Consider the following 17,031-nt stretch of genomic DNA (forward strand, 5'->3'; position numbering starts at 1 on the left):
TGTCTTCCATCAACGTATGTAATTGAACCCAGTTATAGTTTTGGGCTTCACAACATCTCGTGACAATGGCTTCCACACGTTAACTGTGTTATGTGAAGTAATTCCCTTTTTAACAAAAAACCTGCTGCCTATTAATTTTTTGTCAGGCGACCCCTAGTTCTTGAGTTATGTCAAGGGGTAAATAGCGCTTCCTTATTCACTTTCTCCACACCATTCATGATTTTATAGACCTCTATCCTATCCCTCTTTAGTCATCTTTTCTAAGATGAACAGTCCCAGTCTTCTTAGTCTCTCCTCAGATGGAAGCTGATCCATATCCTTAATCATTTTTATTGCTTTTCTCTGTACGTTTTCCAATTGTAATATATCTTTGAGCTAGGCCAACTAGAGCTACACTCGGTATTCAAGGTGTGGGCATACCATGGATATATATATAGTTGCATTATGATATTATCAATCCCTTTCCTAAATATTTCTCAACATTATCTTTTTTTGACTGCAAACTGAGCAGGTGTTTTCAGAGAACTATCAATGATTTGATTACTCCAAGATCTTTCTTGATTGGTAACAGCTAATTTAGACCCCAGCGTTTTGTATGTATAGTTGGGATTATGTTTTCCAGTGTGCATTGCTTCTCATTTATCGACATTGAATTTCATCTGCCATTTTGTTGCCCCATCACCCAGTTTAGTGAGATCCCTTAGTTAAATCCAAAGAAAACTGTGAAGAATTACAATCTTGTGTAATTTGTATAATCTGAAAACTTCGCCACCTCACTGTTCTGCTAAGATCATTTATGAATATGGTGAACAGCACTGATCCCAATACAGTTCCTTGGGAGACCCCTCTGTTTACCTCTCTCCACTCTGAAAAGTGACCATTTATTCCTACCCTCCATTTCCTATATTTTAACCAGTTACTGAGCCATGAGGGGACCTTCCCTCTTATCCCATGACAGCTTACTTTGCTTAAGAGCTTTTGGTGAGGGACCTCGTCAAAGGCGTTCTGAAAGTCCAAGTTCACTATATCCATTGGTTCACCCTGGTCCAAATGTTTGCTGACCCCCACAAACAATTCTAATAAATTGGTGCGGCAAGTAAAATATTCTTCTGAAATCCTTTGGGAGAGACATCGCATTCCAGTGGAAGGGGGCCAAAGGTGACTTTAATGCACCTTTGTGCCTCCCAGATTTGGGGTGCCTCTGGGGCCTAAAATGGCAGCTAGGGTAAGTTAGGCTCAGCAGCTGGACCCAAGGGGCACTGTAGGCTCTGGTGCCACCCTGAATGGCCATCGTGCTATGCCATGGTGCCCAGTATTGCCAGTTCTTGTAATTTTAGTGTGACACTTGTGATATTTGGTGTGTTATTTAACACCCCTGCTCCTGGAGACAAGTGATTACATTAATCTTGGCTCATGTTTTTAAAAAGTAAGTTTCTCACGCTCATGTTTGCAGAGAAAAGCTTGAACACGTGTCTCAAGTGCACCCAGAACCACAAATTTTAATTTGATCAGATTTCTAAACCAGTCTCATGACTTTTGGACAGTTGGGGTTGGCAATACTGCCTCCTGTGGTGGGTCTTCTAGTGAGGCCTGAAGCTTCCTTACACAACACTTGTGCTGAGAGAATTGTCCTCCAGCTAGCCCCTAGTGTGTTAAGGTCCTTGTATGCTGTGACATGGCCCCAAATTGCAGCCTCTGTCTCTACTTGGATAGGCCTTCAAATTGTTACAAGCCTGTGATACAGTCTAATCCAGGGATCGGCAACCTTTGGCATGCGGCTTGCCAGGGTAAGCACCCTGGCGGGCCGGGCCGGTTTGTTTGTCTGTCGCGTCCACAGGTTCAGCCGATCGTGGCTCCCACTGGGTGCGGTTCACCGCTCCAGGCCAATGGGGGCCGCAGGAAGCAGTGGCCAGCACATCCCTCGTCCCGCGCTGCTTCGCGCAGCCCCCATTGACCTGGAGTGGCTAACCACGGCCATTGGGAGCCACGATTGGCCGAACCTGCTGACGCGGCAGGTAAACAGACTGGCCCAGCCTGCCAGGGTGCTTACCCTGGTGAGCCACGTGCTAAAGGTTGCCGATCCCTGGTCTAATCTATGTCATCCACTTATGTTGGTATTTCACTGTTCTTGCTTTCTTTGCCTTAGGTAGTGTGTGTAAATAGTCTAAAGACTGTGATCTCTGATCTCCATATCTTACTGAGTCTTGGAACGCGTCCTCAGCTGACATGATGCACGTAAATGGCTTTTAACTGAAATAAAACTCCCACAGGAGGATTCGTATATTAGTTCCGGTGCATATCTGCTACGAACTCCGTAATACCTTTTGCCATTACTAAGATCTTAAAATACACACTTACCTGTAGTCCTGCAGAGATTCTACTTGATGTAATTGATTTAGGTTCAATGTTGTATTTAAATGACATGCACATTGAAGGGATACTTCTGGGTTACACATGATATCTCTAGCAAAACCAAGAAATATAAAGGAGGTCCCTTTTATGTACCCCCTACAAGAACATTAGCATTATGGAGAAAACAAACAAATGTTAGAAAACTAGGAAGTAGTGTTAAGGTGACGTTTTCCCACACAACACGGCAGCCATGACTCTGCTCCCATAGGTGTGCCAAGAGGACTTGGAAGCATTGCTGTATTTATCTGACCTTAATAAAATTTGCTGTCTTCAATGTGCACACACCTACTCCTGTTCGTATGCCGCGGTGGGCCCTTGGCGTGCTTACGGCAGCAGCCTGGGTATGGCAGAGATCACTCTAACCAAAAGGCTTAGGGAGGAGCAAGGTACTGAGATCTCCCTGTGTGGGACTCTCAGGGGTCAATGCCCTCTCATTCTGGAAGGACAGAAAAAAGATCGGGCTGACTGCCTGCTACCTTTTTGTGTGAGAGATATTCTTATAAGGTATGTTTACGTGAGGCCTGAATCAGACCAATAGGGGAAGGGATTCCAGTCATGCCAATACCTCACAGTGCCCTGCCTCCAGCTGCCCAGATTTCAAACCTTGGGACCATTGGCAAGAGCATACCAGCTGGTCTCCACTGTTGAGAGGGAGCATGTGGAGAGACAGGTTCTTTAAGTGCTCCTGTTAGCACTCGTCAGTGGGAATCGTGCCTGTGGAAGGAGTGCTTACTAGGCTTGTAAGTGACAAACCATGTGTTCTGTCATTCCAGGTTTCTTTGGCCCTAATGAAAGCAGATTTCTGGAGTCTGCCTTTCAGAGCCCACTGTGAGCCAACATTTTTCCTGCCTGGTTCTTGCAGTGTTTCTCCATATGTAACTTTTTAAACTTCAGGTAGTTGAGATGAGACGAACACTGACACCTTCCAACTCTCCAATGTCCTCCCCCAGTAAACATGGAGACCGTTTCATTCCCTCAAGAGCTGGGGCCAACTGGAGCATTAACTTTCACAGAATAAATGTGAGTATTACCCCCGAGTTACACAGCACAAGGTATTTTTCTTAGCAGGATGGGGGCATTTGCATGGAGTTAAAGAAGTTTGTTTGGCAGGAAAACTACTTCAGAGGACTAGCAGAGTATTACCTTCCCTTCCCCACTGCTTCACCTTCTGCCCTCCATCTCTTTTGCTGCTTCACTCTTTGATGCCTCAGCATCACAATCGATTGCTGCAGATTTTTGAAGGTGGTGGTGCTTTTCCCATTACTGGGGGGGGAGAACTTTGTTTGCAGTGACTGGAGTGTTTTGTTAGCATATATTTCCCCCCCTCTAGGAAAACGAAAAGTCACCAAGTCAAAACAGAAAAGCAAAGGATGCTACCTCAGACAATGGCAAAGGTAGATGTGTTTTGTACCACTTGTTCCTTCGTGTCTAGCTTTTGATTTGACACTGAAGTCAAATATAACATGGGCAACAGCAGTGCAAGCATCTCGCTTGCTGCCCTAGCAACTGGGCCACAGCCCTGACCGGGAGGCCCCATCACAGGGAATATGATACCTTGGTCTCCAGAGCCCATTCAGATGCGTTGACGTACCCCCTGCAAGGCCACTGCATACCCCGGTTGAGAACCACTAGCGTAGGACACTCTGCTCAAGAGCTCGTTTGTATGTTTGCACAGATGGCCTTGCTTACTCAGCCTTGCTAAAGAACGAACTGCTGGGAGCAGGGATTGAGAAAGTGCAGGACCCGCAGACAGAGGACAGGAGACTGCAGCCATCCACGCCGGAGAAGAAGAGCCTCTTCACGGTAAGCTTAGCTAGCAGTGCATCGGTCCGCATTGCTTATGCGAGAGTTGGACACTCCTCAAATATGGCAGCCGGTGCATAGTGTAGTAGCTATATTAAGAAGTCTAGCCAAGGTTTAAAGTGAGTCATCAATAGTATGGAATGACTGGGGTGGGTTGTGTTAGTGACAAAATCCAGTGGACACTGTCCACTGACTCCACAGAGAGCATGAGGAACTGCTGCTTGCTGCAGAAATTCTTCTTTCCTGAGTTATGACGGAGGGTTTGAAAAATTGTTTTGGAAAGGATGTGGGCAAGTTAACACATGGCCTTGGTGTGTTCCCTAAATGAAGGAGAGGTTTTGAGATTCAACAGAAATTAGTTTCTCAGTATTGCTGTAGAGCAGGGGTAGGCAACCTATGGCACGGGTGCCGAAGGCGGCACATTAGCTGATTTTCAGTGGCACTCACACTGCCTGGGTCCTGGCCACCAGTCCGGAGGGCTCTGCATTTTAATTTAATTTTAAATGAAGCTTCTTAAAAAATTTTAAAACCTTATTTACTTTACATACAACAATAGTTTAGTTATCTATATTATAGACTTGTAGAAAGAGACCTTCTAAAAACATTAAAATGTGTTACTGGCACACGTAATCCTTAATTTAGAGTGAATAAAAGAGGACTCGGCACACCGCTTCTGAAAGGTTGCCGACCCCTGCTGTAGAGCAAGATTTAAAGGAATCTTTCAGGGAAGGGACTGAAGAGGATAGAAAGTAAAACAGTGGGGCCACCACAATGCAGGGTTTTGGAGGGACCTGTGACTAGGTAATGTATGTTAATTAATTACATTGTAGGTGATCTTGTAAACCTCTGGCACGTCAGGACCTGTACTGTGTGGGGTTTTTGTATCCAATGCTTTCTTCTTTGTGCAGTACTCACTCAGCACCAAACGCTCCAGTCCAGATGATGGCAATGAGGTCTCCCCATATTCCCTGTCACCTGTCAGCAACAAAAGGTAATGCTGGCTACCTATGGGTGGGGAAAAAATGGGGGCTGGGGTTTTCAGGAGCTCTCTGACTAGAGTTATAATTGGTTGCTGTACAGCTATGGGATTTCAGGAGGGGAAGCAGGCAGCAGGAGTAGTCAGACACCTAAGGAGCAAGGATCTTGTCTCTGTGCAAACAATCCTAGAAATACAGTAGATTCCACTTGCTGGGAACCGAGAGGTTGCTAACAACTGCTGTTATTATCCAGAGGCTGCCGGTAAGTGAAAGGCAGGTTTGCAGGGCTGCAGCCAGGGAAGGCAGTGCTGGCAGCTGGGAGAGGAGGCTGTGGGCAGGGAATTGGCGGGGAGGTTTGTGAGGCTCTAGCCAGCACTGGGATATGCATTCCCATGCCGCAGCTCTCGAAACCTGCCTGTGGCTGATGCTCGGCCTGTCTCAGTGCTCTCTTCCCTGCCACATCCCTGAAGGCAGGTTTGCAGGGCTATAGTCAGGGAAGGAAGCACTGGGACGTGCCAAGCCTGGGCCTCTGGTACCAGGGCAGGGCACAGCCTGGAGAGCACCGTGATACCATGCAGCCCCTTGGGACCCCCAAGCTCCTGCTCTCATGAAAAGCCCGGCATCCTCCTCCCAAACAGCAGGCAGGTTTGCAGGGCTGCAGCCGGAAAAGCATGTCAAAAGGCTGTCAAAAAGCAGCATGCCTGTTAATATCTGAATCCAATTAACATTGTAGTCTAATGAGATGGGATTGGTTCCCAGCAAAATGTTGCTATTAACCAGAAGTTGTTCATATCAGGAGTGTTAAGTGGCCTCCCCTTTTTGGGCATGTTACTGTGGTCGCTGGAGGGGCCACGGAGATCACTCAGTCAGAGCAAACTGCAAAGGATGGGGCAGACAATCCCCAAAACTGATGGTTTATTCTTATAATTCGTTTCTCCAAGCCAGTAACAAAACAGCTTCTGTAATACCACACTGGTTACCCAGAAGGTAAAACACAGTTCCCCTTAAGCAATCCAGCCCTGGGCTCCCCCCTGGACAGCCAAATCTAATATAGGGAGGGTTACTTAAAATCTTATTCACTATGTATAAAGTTCTGCCAATCCCAAGAAACCAGACACGTTACCCACCGGGTGAATTAATACTTCTTACCTAAATACATTCTTACAGCCAATTCTCATTCATTAATTTAAGTTTTATTTAAAAAAAGAAGAGACAGAGTTGCTATGGGTAAAAGATCATTATACATACAGATATTGCTCCTGGGGGAATTCTGCTCCCCAAAATTAAAAATTATTCACACAATATTTTAAAATTCTGCATATTTTATTTGTCAAAATAACACAATATAATCACACCAGTTTCAATTATTTTTGGTCATTTATTTCAAAATACCTGTCAGCAAGTATGTGGGTAACAATACGGACAACAAAAGAGAGTCAGGAAATGTTTTTTGACAAATAGATTCCTTACTAGGCGTATTACTACAGAACTCTGAGTAGGAATTCATTTCAACGACAATACAGAACCGTATTTCCCGCACCCCTCCGAAGCAGGGCAAAGGCTATGGGGAGTTAGGGATAACGGAGGAGCTAAGGGAGAGGGAAGTAAATTGCTGGGAAGGAGCCTGGGTGTGAACTTAGAGGGTTGTTGGGTGTGGTTGGGAAAAGTATGGAACAGGTTTTTTGTGGGGGTGGGGGAGGGGCGGCAAGGCGGGATTGTTGGGAGCTTCCCCCATGCAGACCCTGGCTGACTCCTGGCCTCTCCCATTCAGTCAGGCACATCTGCCCCTGCCCCATGTGTTCCTGCACCTCCTGTCCACATGTCCCTCCACCCCCATTCAGACACCACCTCCCCCATCCCCATGTGGTCCTGCACCGCCCTCCCCCATGGCCCTGTGCCTCCACTCCCATTCAGCCCCTGCCCCAGTCTGTCCTCTCCCACTAGCCCTTATGAGCCTCTGTCAGCCCACCCCCAGCACCCATGCTGTCTGTCTCCCCATAGTCCCTGTCCCCTGACCTGACCTGACGGACACTGGGCAGAAGGCAGGCGCTTTCTCTTCCCTAGCTAGCCAGGAGCTGCTGCTGTGGTCTATTGCCACAGTGCCCTCTGGTGGACAAAAGGCAGAACTGCAGCAAGATTTCAGCAGACGCTTTTTTCTGTTCAAACAATTAGAAACATGTGGCTCATTAATTATGCACATGCGAAGTAGTGCAGGATTCCCCCAGAGTAAGATATGAATAAAGTTCTCAGGTCATTTTCATAGCAGCGATGGCGAGCTGCTCATTTGTAAAAGTCTTTTTAGAATCAGTCCAATAGTTTAGTCCATGGGTAGAATTTGTTCAAATTCTTCCATGAGAATTTGCAAGGATAGTCCAGGGCACACCTGGAGACCTCAGTCTTGTGACTTGAACGTCCCCTGACGAAGTTTGAGCAGATCTGAGATCAAAAGTTTCAGGCCCTAGAGTTCTCTTATAGTTTTCTAGCAGGCTACGGTAGCATCTTGACAGCAAACATCACAGCAGGCGTTCTTGGATGAAAGATAGGCAATACCTATTGTTGCTTTGAAGTAAATCTTTCTTAGTCACACGCTAGTAACTAGCTGCATTCATTAGCATGAGGTAATTAACCATGCAAGCAGTTCATAGACAGTCTGTCTACCTTTCTCTTTGAAATTTGTAGTAATATTAGTACACCACAAATTTCCTCTAAATGTTAACATTCCTTTTTGATCTCTGAATCAATAGACTATAGTAACAACAGGAACAGAAGTTTATCATCTACAAGCTAATTAGATCACATTGGTAAACTTAACAGATATAGGTAAACACCGACAAACACAGTTAGAATCTACTTCTAATTCTCTGACAATATAGGTTTACATTTAAAAAAATTAAGGCCATTTCCACTCCCCTGACTGACAAAAGTGCTAGTGTAGACAAAGCCTAAGTCTGCTTAACGTGGCTTTGATGACGATCTAAGAGAAATAGCCCTGTTTACCATTTCAATACTCCTCTAATGTATTATTAAAGATTGATTTTGGGTCACTTAGCCTGCTGATTACTTAACCCTCACTGGTTCAGTGTCACAGGGCAGCTTTGCTGTGTGCAGCTTCCCTTTTTCATTTTGTGTCCATTACTTCCCTCTGGCTGCTCGCCTCAGGAGGGTGGCAGCACTGAAGGAATAGTGCGATCTCTTTCAATCTTGACATTTCGGTAGAAAGGCAATGATCAAAACAGTAGGAGTTTATCTAAATCTCTTTGTACCTTCAAAGCCTCATAAAACAATCACGTCTCTATTTGTGTGAACAGTCAGAAATTGCTAAGATCACCTCGAAAACCAACAAGAAAAATCTCCAAGATTCCTTTCAAAGTGCTGGATGCTCCAGAGCTGCAGGATGACTTCTACCTGAACCTAGTGGACTGGTCTTCTCTCAATGTTCTCAGTGTTGGCCTCGGTACCTGTGTTTACCTATGGAGTGCTTGTACTAGCCAGGTAAGGCATGGGCCTTTCTTTCCTGCTATGGGAGAAAGTAAAATGGACTGCGGGTCAGTTGGATCGGCCTTTGTGTTTCGTATTCTGCAGTACTCTTTCCAGTACCCTGGAATGTACCATCTGTGCGGTGCAAGGTACTAGTGCTCTTAGTTCCAAATAATTTGCTAAGCAACTAATCTCCTAGTTTGCCTCTTTAGTCCTAACTTCCATTTTATTTCCTAATTTTCAAGGTGACCCGGTTGTGTGATCTGTCTGTGGAAGGCGATTCTGTGACATCAGTGGGCTGGTCAGAACGGGTCAGTATAATACTACCACACAGACCGTTAGGACATTCTTTTCAGAGATGCTGAGCGCCCAAAGCTCCTGTTAACGTCATTTGCATTTGTAAGAGCTCAACATTTCAGAACATCTGATCCTCCGTATGTCACTAGAGACACTCCTTAGCTGACAGGAACACACAGAGTCTCACGCCGGAGTGAGAACCACCTAGATTAAGTTCAGTGAGCAACACATGACCTCAGTTGAGATACCAAAGAGCATTTCTCTCTACTTTTTTTGTTAAAGCCTAAGATATATGCACTTGAGGTGTGTTCTTCTGGACCCCCTTTCTCCCCCACCCCACCCCCACCCCCAAAATAAAGAAAAGAAAAAGAAAAGCCTTGCCTACATAACAGGATAGTGGGGATGGACGTGGACTGGTCTGTGAGTGTAGAACTGCCTCCAACATTGACCACAAATATATCCGTATGTGAGTGAGCCGTGCTCTTGTACACACTGTGCCATTGCTGCAGTGCAACTCCCTGGGAGTGCTCTTAGAGAGAGGTTCCGGACTACGTGTTCTGGAGAGATGCTGTGCATGAGCTGATGTGCTCAGTGTCTTTGCTCTAATTACTTTCCATATTCTTGTCATGCCAGATTTGTCTTCCTCGTTCCAGGGAAGGCTTGGGGTAAAAGAGCCCAGCATCCTGCTAGGAAAGCCTTTTGTGAAGCAGAACCTCCAGATGCTCTGTTTGATGCTCTGTGTAGTGCCATGAAATCCTGCCTGGCTGGTTGGTTGGTTGAGGCCAAAGTGATGTATCCCATTGCAAAGGAATTCAGCAACATCTCCCATCCTGTTTAAACCAATAGCTTGTGTGGACAGGTATTCACTGTCTCTTTAGCAAGCACTCACATGGAGTTTAGAGTGGAAGACAAGGAGTCAAGACTGCCTCCTGGGTTCTGTTTCCAACTCAGCCAATAGCTCACTGTATGATGTTGGGCAGGTCACTTAATGCGTGTGCCTCAGTTTACCCTATCTGTTAAAACATCTTGGGGTCTGGGGTGTGTGTAAAGATGTAATTAGGTAATGATTATAAAAAACTTAGAGGGCCTTGGGGAAAAAGGTGCTCTATAAAGAAGTGCCAATATTATCCTTCTTTAAAAGGATCTATTGATACTTTTCAGTTTTCATTTCTACAGATCTTCTTTTAATAGTTGTGTGTTAAGGTATTGCAAAAATTTCTTCTTCATTCAACTCATTGCTGATTAACAGCTGGAGTTCCTTTGAGCAGGACAGATCTTACAAGATGTGCAATCTCCAGAGATGATACTCCTCCTCCCCCTCCCTTTGCCTTTTAGGGACCGAGGGCTAGTCTTCACTGTGGGGAGATTGACACTGCTGCAAGTGACGCAGCAGGGATCGATTTAGAGGGTCTAGCGGAGACCCGCTAAATCGATGGCAGAGCGCTCTCCAGTCGATCCTGGAAGAGTAAGGGAAGTCAACCGGAGAGCGTCTCCTGTCGACACACCCCGGTGTCTTCACTGCGCTAAGTTGACCTGAGGTACATCGACTCCAGCTACGTTGCTCACGTAGCTGGAGTAGCATAACTTAGGTCAGCTTACCCCTGTAGTGAAGACAAGCCCTCAGAATCTGTCGTGCGGCTCTTGGATCTCTTTGTACGTTTACTTACTGACTTTATTGATTGCAAGTTTTCTTTTTGTGTATTTAGGGGAACTTGGTAGCCGTTGGAACTCACAAGGGCTTTGTACAGATCTGGGACGCGGCTGCAGGGAAGAAATTATCCATGCTTGAGGGTCACACAGCCAGAGTGGGTAAGGAAGAACAGGAGGCAAGAGAGCTGAAGTTTACCATTTGAAAATGGCATTTGCTAACATAGAAGAGGGATCCCATAAGGCTGTGTTAATATTGCAGTATTGCTCTCATTTATGATCCAAAAGGGAGTGTGGGAATGGTCACTCCTTCCCCAAACCTTCTATGAAATAGCCTTTTTTTTTTTTAAAGTCCTTTTAAATTCACTGGCCTGCTCTTGGGGGTAGTGATAGTACGAATCATCGCCACATACAGTTGTGGAGGGTGTTGTGTGATGAGGCATCCTAGGTGTGTCCTGTTAATACGCCTTGTTGAAACCAATGACATTCAACCCTCCAGGCTGGCTGCTTGAGGATTCCAGTTCATCCTGATTTTCAGGGAGTAGCTTTTACAAGTAGGCAGTGTGAATTGGTGACCGTGTCAGGGGTTGGGAGTTGAGACACCTCATGAGTTCTGATGACCTCACGCAAGTTGTTACACCACTCGTGCCTCAGTTTACCCAGCTGTAAAGTGGGTGTAATATGAACTTCCATAGGGTTTGTGTATGTAAAAAGCTTTTTGATCTTCCAACAAAAGTTGCTCAAGAAGAGATTTGTTTAGTCCTCCTCTGGTTATAATGGCTTGGTACTTACCCCCAGGAATCCTGCACTGACAGCTGCCTGGAGTTCTCACTCTGTTCCTTTGCCTGCATTTCAGGTGCTTTGGCGTGGAATGCAGACCAGCTTTCTTCTGGCAGTCGGGACAGAATGATCCTTCAGAGAGACATCCGGACCCCCCCACTACAGTCTGAGCGACGGCTTCAGGGCCACAGGCAGGAGGTGTGTGGGCTGAAGTGGTCCACAGACCACCAGCTCCTAGCGTCAGGTGGAAATGATAACAAGGTATAGTACTGGTTGCTGTGGGTGTGGGCTCGGCCTCATCGCTGAACCTGCGCTCCCTGTCTTAAAAGCTGCCGTCTTTCAAAGAGATGTCAGCTCTTAATTCCAGCCTCTCTCTTCTCTGACGATGCCTTTTTGTTACTAGCGAGGTGATTGACAGACCATCCCGCCCCTCCCCCATGTGGCTAAACTAGACTATCCTACAACTTTCTAGTGTCCGTCGTAGATAAAAATCAATAGGGCACTGTAATAGTCTGGTGTTGGGGGCCGTGCCCTCTCAGGGGCCGTCGGGAGCCAGGCCGCCTCACTACACGGCCCCAAATCAGTCCTCGGGCTCTGAAGGTCTCGGGGTTCTGCCCCTCAGGCAGGGGCTAAACCAAAGGCACACGGTCACTGCAGTGCCCCAGCCCTCAGTCAGGGCTGGGCAGCAAGCCAGTTCTAAGCTCCAGTTCTTGCAGCCGGAGCTGAGCAAACCCAAAGTCAAGAAGCCCTAACCCTAGCTCAGGGCGGGGCAGCACACCAGAGTCCAGGGGCTCAGATCCTTTCTGCAGGCTGAGCACCAATAAAGTCAATACGCTAAGCCCCGGCCCTCAATCAGGGTGGGTCAGTGACACAGCAGTCCTGAGCTCAGCTCCTCTCAGCAGGAGCTGAACCCCCAGGGCCACTTGTAAGCCCAGGCCCGCAGTCAGGGCGGGGCACCAAACACTGAGTGCTAGGTTTAGGGCTCCGGTCCTTGCCCCAGGGGCGGGACAGTAGCACTAGTCTCAGAGCTCAGGTCCTTACCTTAGGAGCTGAGCAGTAATAACAAAGTCAGGAAGCCCAGGCCCTTAGTCAGGGCGGGGCAGCAACACAGCAGTTCTAGGCTCAGGTCCTTACAGCAGGGGCTGAGCAGCAATGATAGTTCAGGGCTTAGGTCCTTGTATCAGGAGCTGAGCTACAATAATAGTTCAGGGCTCAGGTCCTTGCATCAGGAGCTGAGCTACAATAATAGTTCAGGGCTCAGGTCCTTGCATCAGGAGCTGAGCAACAACAATAGTCAGTAAGCCCAAGCCCTAGGTCAGGGCGGGGCAGCAACCAATAGTTCAAGGGGCTCAGGTCCTCGGGCAGGAGCTGAGCAACAGCAGGTGCGTGCAGGCTTCTATGCCTGAGCGCTGGTGTGAGGGGGAGACTGCCACCCGTAAGTGGGGTGGCAGGGGGGACACAGGCCCACCCACTCCACTGTGTCCCAGCCCGGGGCCCTACCAGCGGCAGTCAGTCTGCTGCTGTGTCGGTGGGGTCCTGACCGAAACACACCGACATCGGCTCTTCCTCTGTCGTAGCCAGACTGGGGTCAGCTACCCCCGGGCTACTTCCCGTCTCCCCCTCCATGGGTCCCTGCTCATCGCGGGGCTTGGCAGCGGGGTCCCACACCATGGGCTCCTCGGCGTGCTGAGGGCTGTCTAGGTCGGGCCGCTCCTCCGGACTCGGGTCAAGGGGACGCTCGGGCCGCTCCTCGGGGTACCGGGCTCGGGGCAGGCTCGGCCAGTCCACCTCGGGGTACCTGGCTCGAGGGAGGCTCGGTCCGTCCGCATCGGGATACCTGGCTCGAGGGAGGCTCGGTCCGTCCGTATCAGGGTACCTGGCTCGGGGCAGGCTCGGTCCGGTAGGAGCCCGGGCAGGAGCCCGGGCAGGAGCGTCTGTCTTCTCTGGCCGCTGGGCTCCAACTGAGCGCTGGGGCCGGGCTTTTATACTTCCTGTCCCGCCCCTTGACTTCCGGGGGGCGGGAACAGGTGGCGGTAGCTCCGCCCACTGGGGTGGCTGTTCTGGTTCCTCTCTCTCAGGGGCCGTCGGGAGCCAGGCTGCCTCACTACAGGCACCTTAACTGTGCTTTGTTACCCAAGCACATGAGGAGCATCTCCACCTGTATGTCTGGCCTGAAGGGTGTTAGATTTCAGCGACGCTGGTTTAAACAGGCTCCACTTAAACGTGAAGTTTGGCAGTGTGCAGTGAAGGATGTTTTCACAGTTTTAACTAACTTCGTTGACGCTGAAATTCCCTTCTGCGCGTTTGTTCTGTTGTAACAGGCACAGCTCAGGTTTGCTATTTACCAGAGAACAAAGAATGGTTACATATGGTACCAAGAACAGTTCTGAGAGCACCTTGGGATCGATTCCTGCACAATTAACTCCCCAGACATTGGTGTGATGGAAGATACTGTGTCCCAAGCCCTTTCAGCTTCTCCTCTCATTCAGAGGCCGGGGGGGAGAACAGATTTCCAAAGTTTTTTATTATGGCTGGATTATTCAGTCTTTCATGTCAAGAGACCAGAGTTCAAGCACTGCACATAGCCCAAGTGACACGAGTTTGTAGATCTCACTCTAGCCCAGGGGTAGGCAACCTCTGGCACGGGTGCCGAAGGCGGCACGTGAGCTGATTTTCAGTGGCACTCACACTGCCCGGCGCCTGGCCACCGGTCCGGGGGGCTCTGCATTTTAATTTAATTTTAAAGGAAGCTTCTTAAAAATTTAAAAAACCTTATTTACTTTACATACAACAATAGTTTAGTTCTATATTATAGACTTATAGAAAGAGACCTTCTAAAAACATTAAAATGTATGACTGGCACGCGAAACCTTAAATGAGAGTGAATAAATGAAGACACGGCACAGCACTTCTGAAAGGTTGCTGACCCCTGCTCTAGCCCCAGATTGCAGAAGGACCCCTGTGTTGAGCAGGTTTGGCTGTCCCTGAGGGAGAGGCCCCAGTACAGGAATCACTAATCATTAAGATGGAGGTGCATTGGCTGAGCTGTGCAGGGCAAGCTTCACCAGGCTGGGCTTTAGCCGGTGCTGTCTCCTCAGTTGGAGGGCAGGGGAGCGGAGGTTGTAGTTGTATGTTAATTAGTCTTGTTTCTTCTCTCCACCAGCTCCTTGTGTGGAATCACTCCAGCTTGAGTCCTGTCCAGCAATACACAGAGCACCTAGCAGCAGTGAAAGCTATTGCGTGGTCTCCACACCAGCATGGCCTGTTGGCCTCGGGTGGTGGGACAGCTGACCGCTGCATTCGGTTCTGGAACACTCTAACCGGGCAGCCCTTGCAGTGCATTGATACTGGCTCACAAGTGTGCAATCTAGCTTGGTCCAAACATGCCAATGAACTAGTAAGTTGAACCGGGGGGTTGGAGTCCTGCTGCTGAGCTTCCCTGCGTCAGGAACTGTCAGCGCTGACTCTCTCTCTTGTAATTCTTGTCTTCCCCCTACAGGTGAGTACCCATGGATACTCGCAGAACCAGATTCTCGTCTGGAAATATCCCTCGTTAACCCAAGTAGCAAAACTAACCGGGCATTCGTACAGAGTCTTATACCTGGTAAGCTAGAACCCATGCCCTTTGCTTAGTGATCTCTCCTACTGCTTCTGGTTCTGCTGCGACTGGGTTGTGCACTGAGACAGAACCCACACTGCCTAGTACTGGTATCTGCTGGTTCCTAGCTACCCAGGGTTTGGTTAGTGAAACAAACAAGACTAAGCTTCACTGCACTCAGCAGGAGCATTTGGGATCTGGCTGTCCCTGCTTGCTGACACTGGAGTGAGGGATTCTTCTGCACCACTTGACAAAAAGTGACCCAAATTAACCTTTGGACAAGCCCCAGGTTGTCAAACTCCAACTCCCCTCACTTCTGAGGCGCACAGATACCTGGGACAGCAAACAGATCTCAAGGGAAATTGATAAAAGCTGAAAGTTTTTTCGGAGTTAGAAGACTTTTTTAATCCTCCTTATTTCACCTGTTTTTTCCTCTTCATGGTTGTGCATTAAAACATCCAGTCCTGTTTTAATCCAGTTCCATCTCTTATCTGGTGGGGAAGCTTCAGCACAGAATGGGATCAGCTGAGCCTGCCTCATACTGTTCTAGACACTGTGGCTAGTTCATTTGTTAATAATGTGTAGGGTGATGTTGGCATCCTAACAGCTGACTCCTGGCTTTCTAAAGAGAAGTGCGATTCTAGAGAGAATGTGAATGACCTTACGGATCTGTAGCAGCATAAACTACGACTTGTTTCCAAAGTTCTGCATCTTGCCTGTGGCAGTGGTGACAAGGCAGGAGGAAAGCAAAGGCAGCTGCGCCTGGTTTACCTCCATTAGAGAGAAGGTGAAGGGAATTGAAGGGAGGTGAGGAGAAGGGAAGTTTGTATTCTGGTGCGGGGGAGGCCTCCATTTTAAACTACTGTTTAGCAACATGTGAACAGGTATTTTGAAGACTGTTTGTGCTTTTGTTTTCTTTCTCGCCTTAGGCAATGTCTCCTGATGGGGAGGCCATAGTTACAGGAGCAGGAGATGAAACCCTGAGGTTCTGGAATGTCTTCAGCAAAACTCGCTCAACAAAGGTAAATCGCTCGTGTGTGTGGCTAGTTCGTTCCTGGTCCTGCCCAGTGAGGGGGAGTCCTCTAGGAGGGAGGCTGTGGATCGTCTATCCAGCTCTAGTCACTTGCTGTGTGACCTTGGACAGTCACTTCACTGCTTTTGTATTCCTCCACTTACCTATGTGTACAATGATCACACACCCAATACTTCTCTCTGAGCAGCTGGGGGGGATTGAGTCTTGATCAAATGCTAAGTGGTTTGTGATCCTCACTTGAAAGTAGTGATTTATGAGGCCTCCGCACAGAATAAGTAAAGTAACTAGTACAACTAAAGGCCATCGGTGTCACATTCTTAAGATTGAACCGTTGGTGGTTATGCTGGTGCCGTGCCATGCCACACCGCTCGTTTTAAGTAGCAGCGGTGTAGGGTGTCCACCTTAGCCTGTTCCTTCCTATCATTTTAATACACTGTTGCAGTGTCATTTGGATACATATTCTTCAGTTCTGGCACAATGGCTTTAGGAGACAGGATCAAACTCCCTTAAGTCCCTGAGAACTGTCACCATTCTAGAGATGACTTCTCAGTGGGGGTCAGCAAAAAGTTTCTGCAGGGCTCTTTTTGAAAAGTAGTCTCAAGGCATCTTGAGCAGATGTGGAGAGACGGCAGAGGTGGCCAGGAACCAAGATACCATGCGGAGGGACCACAGAGAGACAGAGACCAGCAATTAATGGATTGATTGACAGTCTCCACCTGGTTTCTGGTGGCTCTGGTGTAGGACGTACGCAGCAATCCCTGTTTCACAGAAACTTGTACTGCAAAACTAGCCCATACCATCTTCTGCCATGCTCCCACTCCCCATGTACCCCGTATATGTGCATGAGCACAGGAAGGTTGTTCTCTGACCAACATCAATCTCGGGGATGCTTATGAAGCTTTGCCCTTTAATGTCAGGCAAGCCCCAGACCCATTTCCATAGGCGTGGTTTGCCTCGAGCCCTGGCTTCATGGCAGAAATGAATGTGTGGGGGATAGGGCTGAGGCA

General features: G+C 48.1%; 1 protein-coding gene across 6 annotated transcripts in view; it reads left to right on the top strand.

The window, feature by feature from the left end:
- The window catches only part of FZR1 (fizzy and cell division cycle 20 related 1), a 38,205-nt gene that overhangs the window by 17,241 nt on the left and 3,933 nt on the right, over positions 1–17,031 (top strand). For all 6 annotated transcript variants that reach the window (XM_044998659.1, XM_044998658.1, XM_044998662.1 and 3 more), the window contains exons 3-13: positions 3,307–3,432; positions 3,743–3,806; positions 4,088–4,215; positions 5,124–5,206; positions 8,501–8,684; positions 8,915–8,980; positions 10,673–10,775; positions 11,470–11,654; positions 14,557–14,790; positions 14,893–14,997; positions 15,921–16,013. In XM_044998659.1, coding sequence (XP_044854594.1) covers positions 3,307–3,432; positions 3,743–3,806; positions 4,088–4,215; positions 5,124–5,206; positions 8,501–8,684; positions 8,915–8,980; positions 10,673–10,775; positions 11,470–11,654; positions 14,557–14,790; positions 14,893–14,997; positions 15,921–16,013 — 1,371 coding nt within the window. The remainder of the gene's footprint in view (positions 1–3,306; positions 3,433–3,742; positions 3,807–4,087; positions 4,216–5,123; positions 5,207–8,500; positions 8,685–8,914; positions 8,981–10,672; positions 10,776–11,469; positions 11,655–14,556; positions 14,791–14,892; positions 14,998–15,920; positions 16,014–17,031) is intronic.

This window comes from Mauremys mutica, chromosome 24 (genome assembly GCF_020497125.1).
Source record: "Mauremys mutica isolate MM-2020 ecotype Southern chromosome 24, ASM2049712v1, whole genome shotgun sequence".
In the NCBI taxonomy this organism is placed as follows: domain Eukaryota; kingdom Metazoa; phylum Chordata; order Testudines; family Geoemydidae; genus Mauremys; species Mauremys mutica.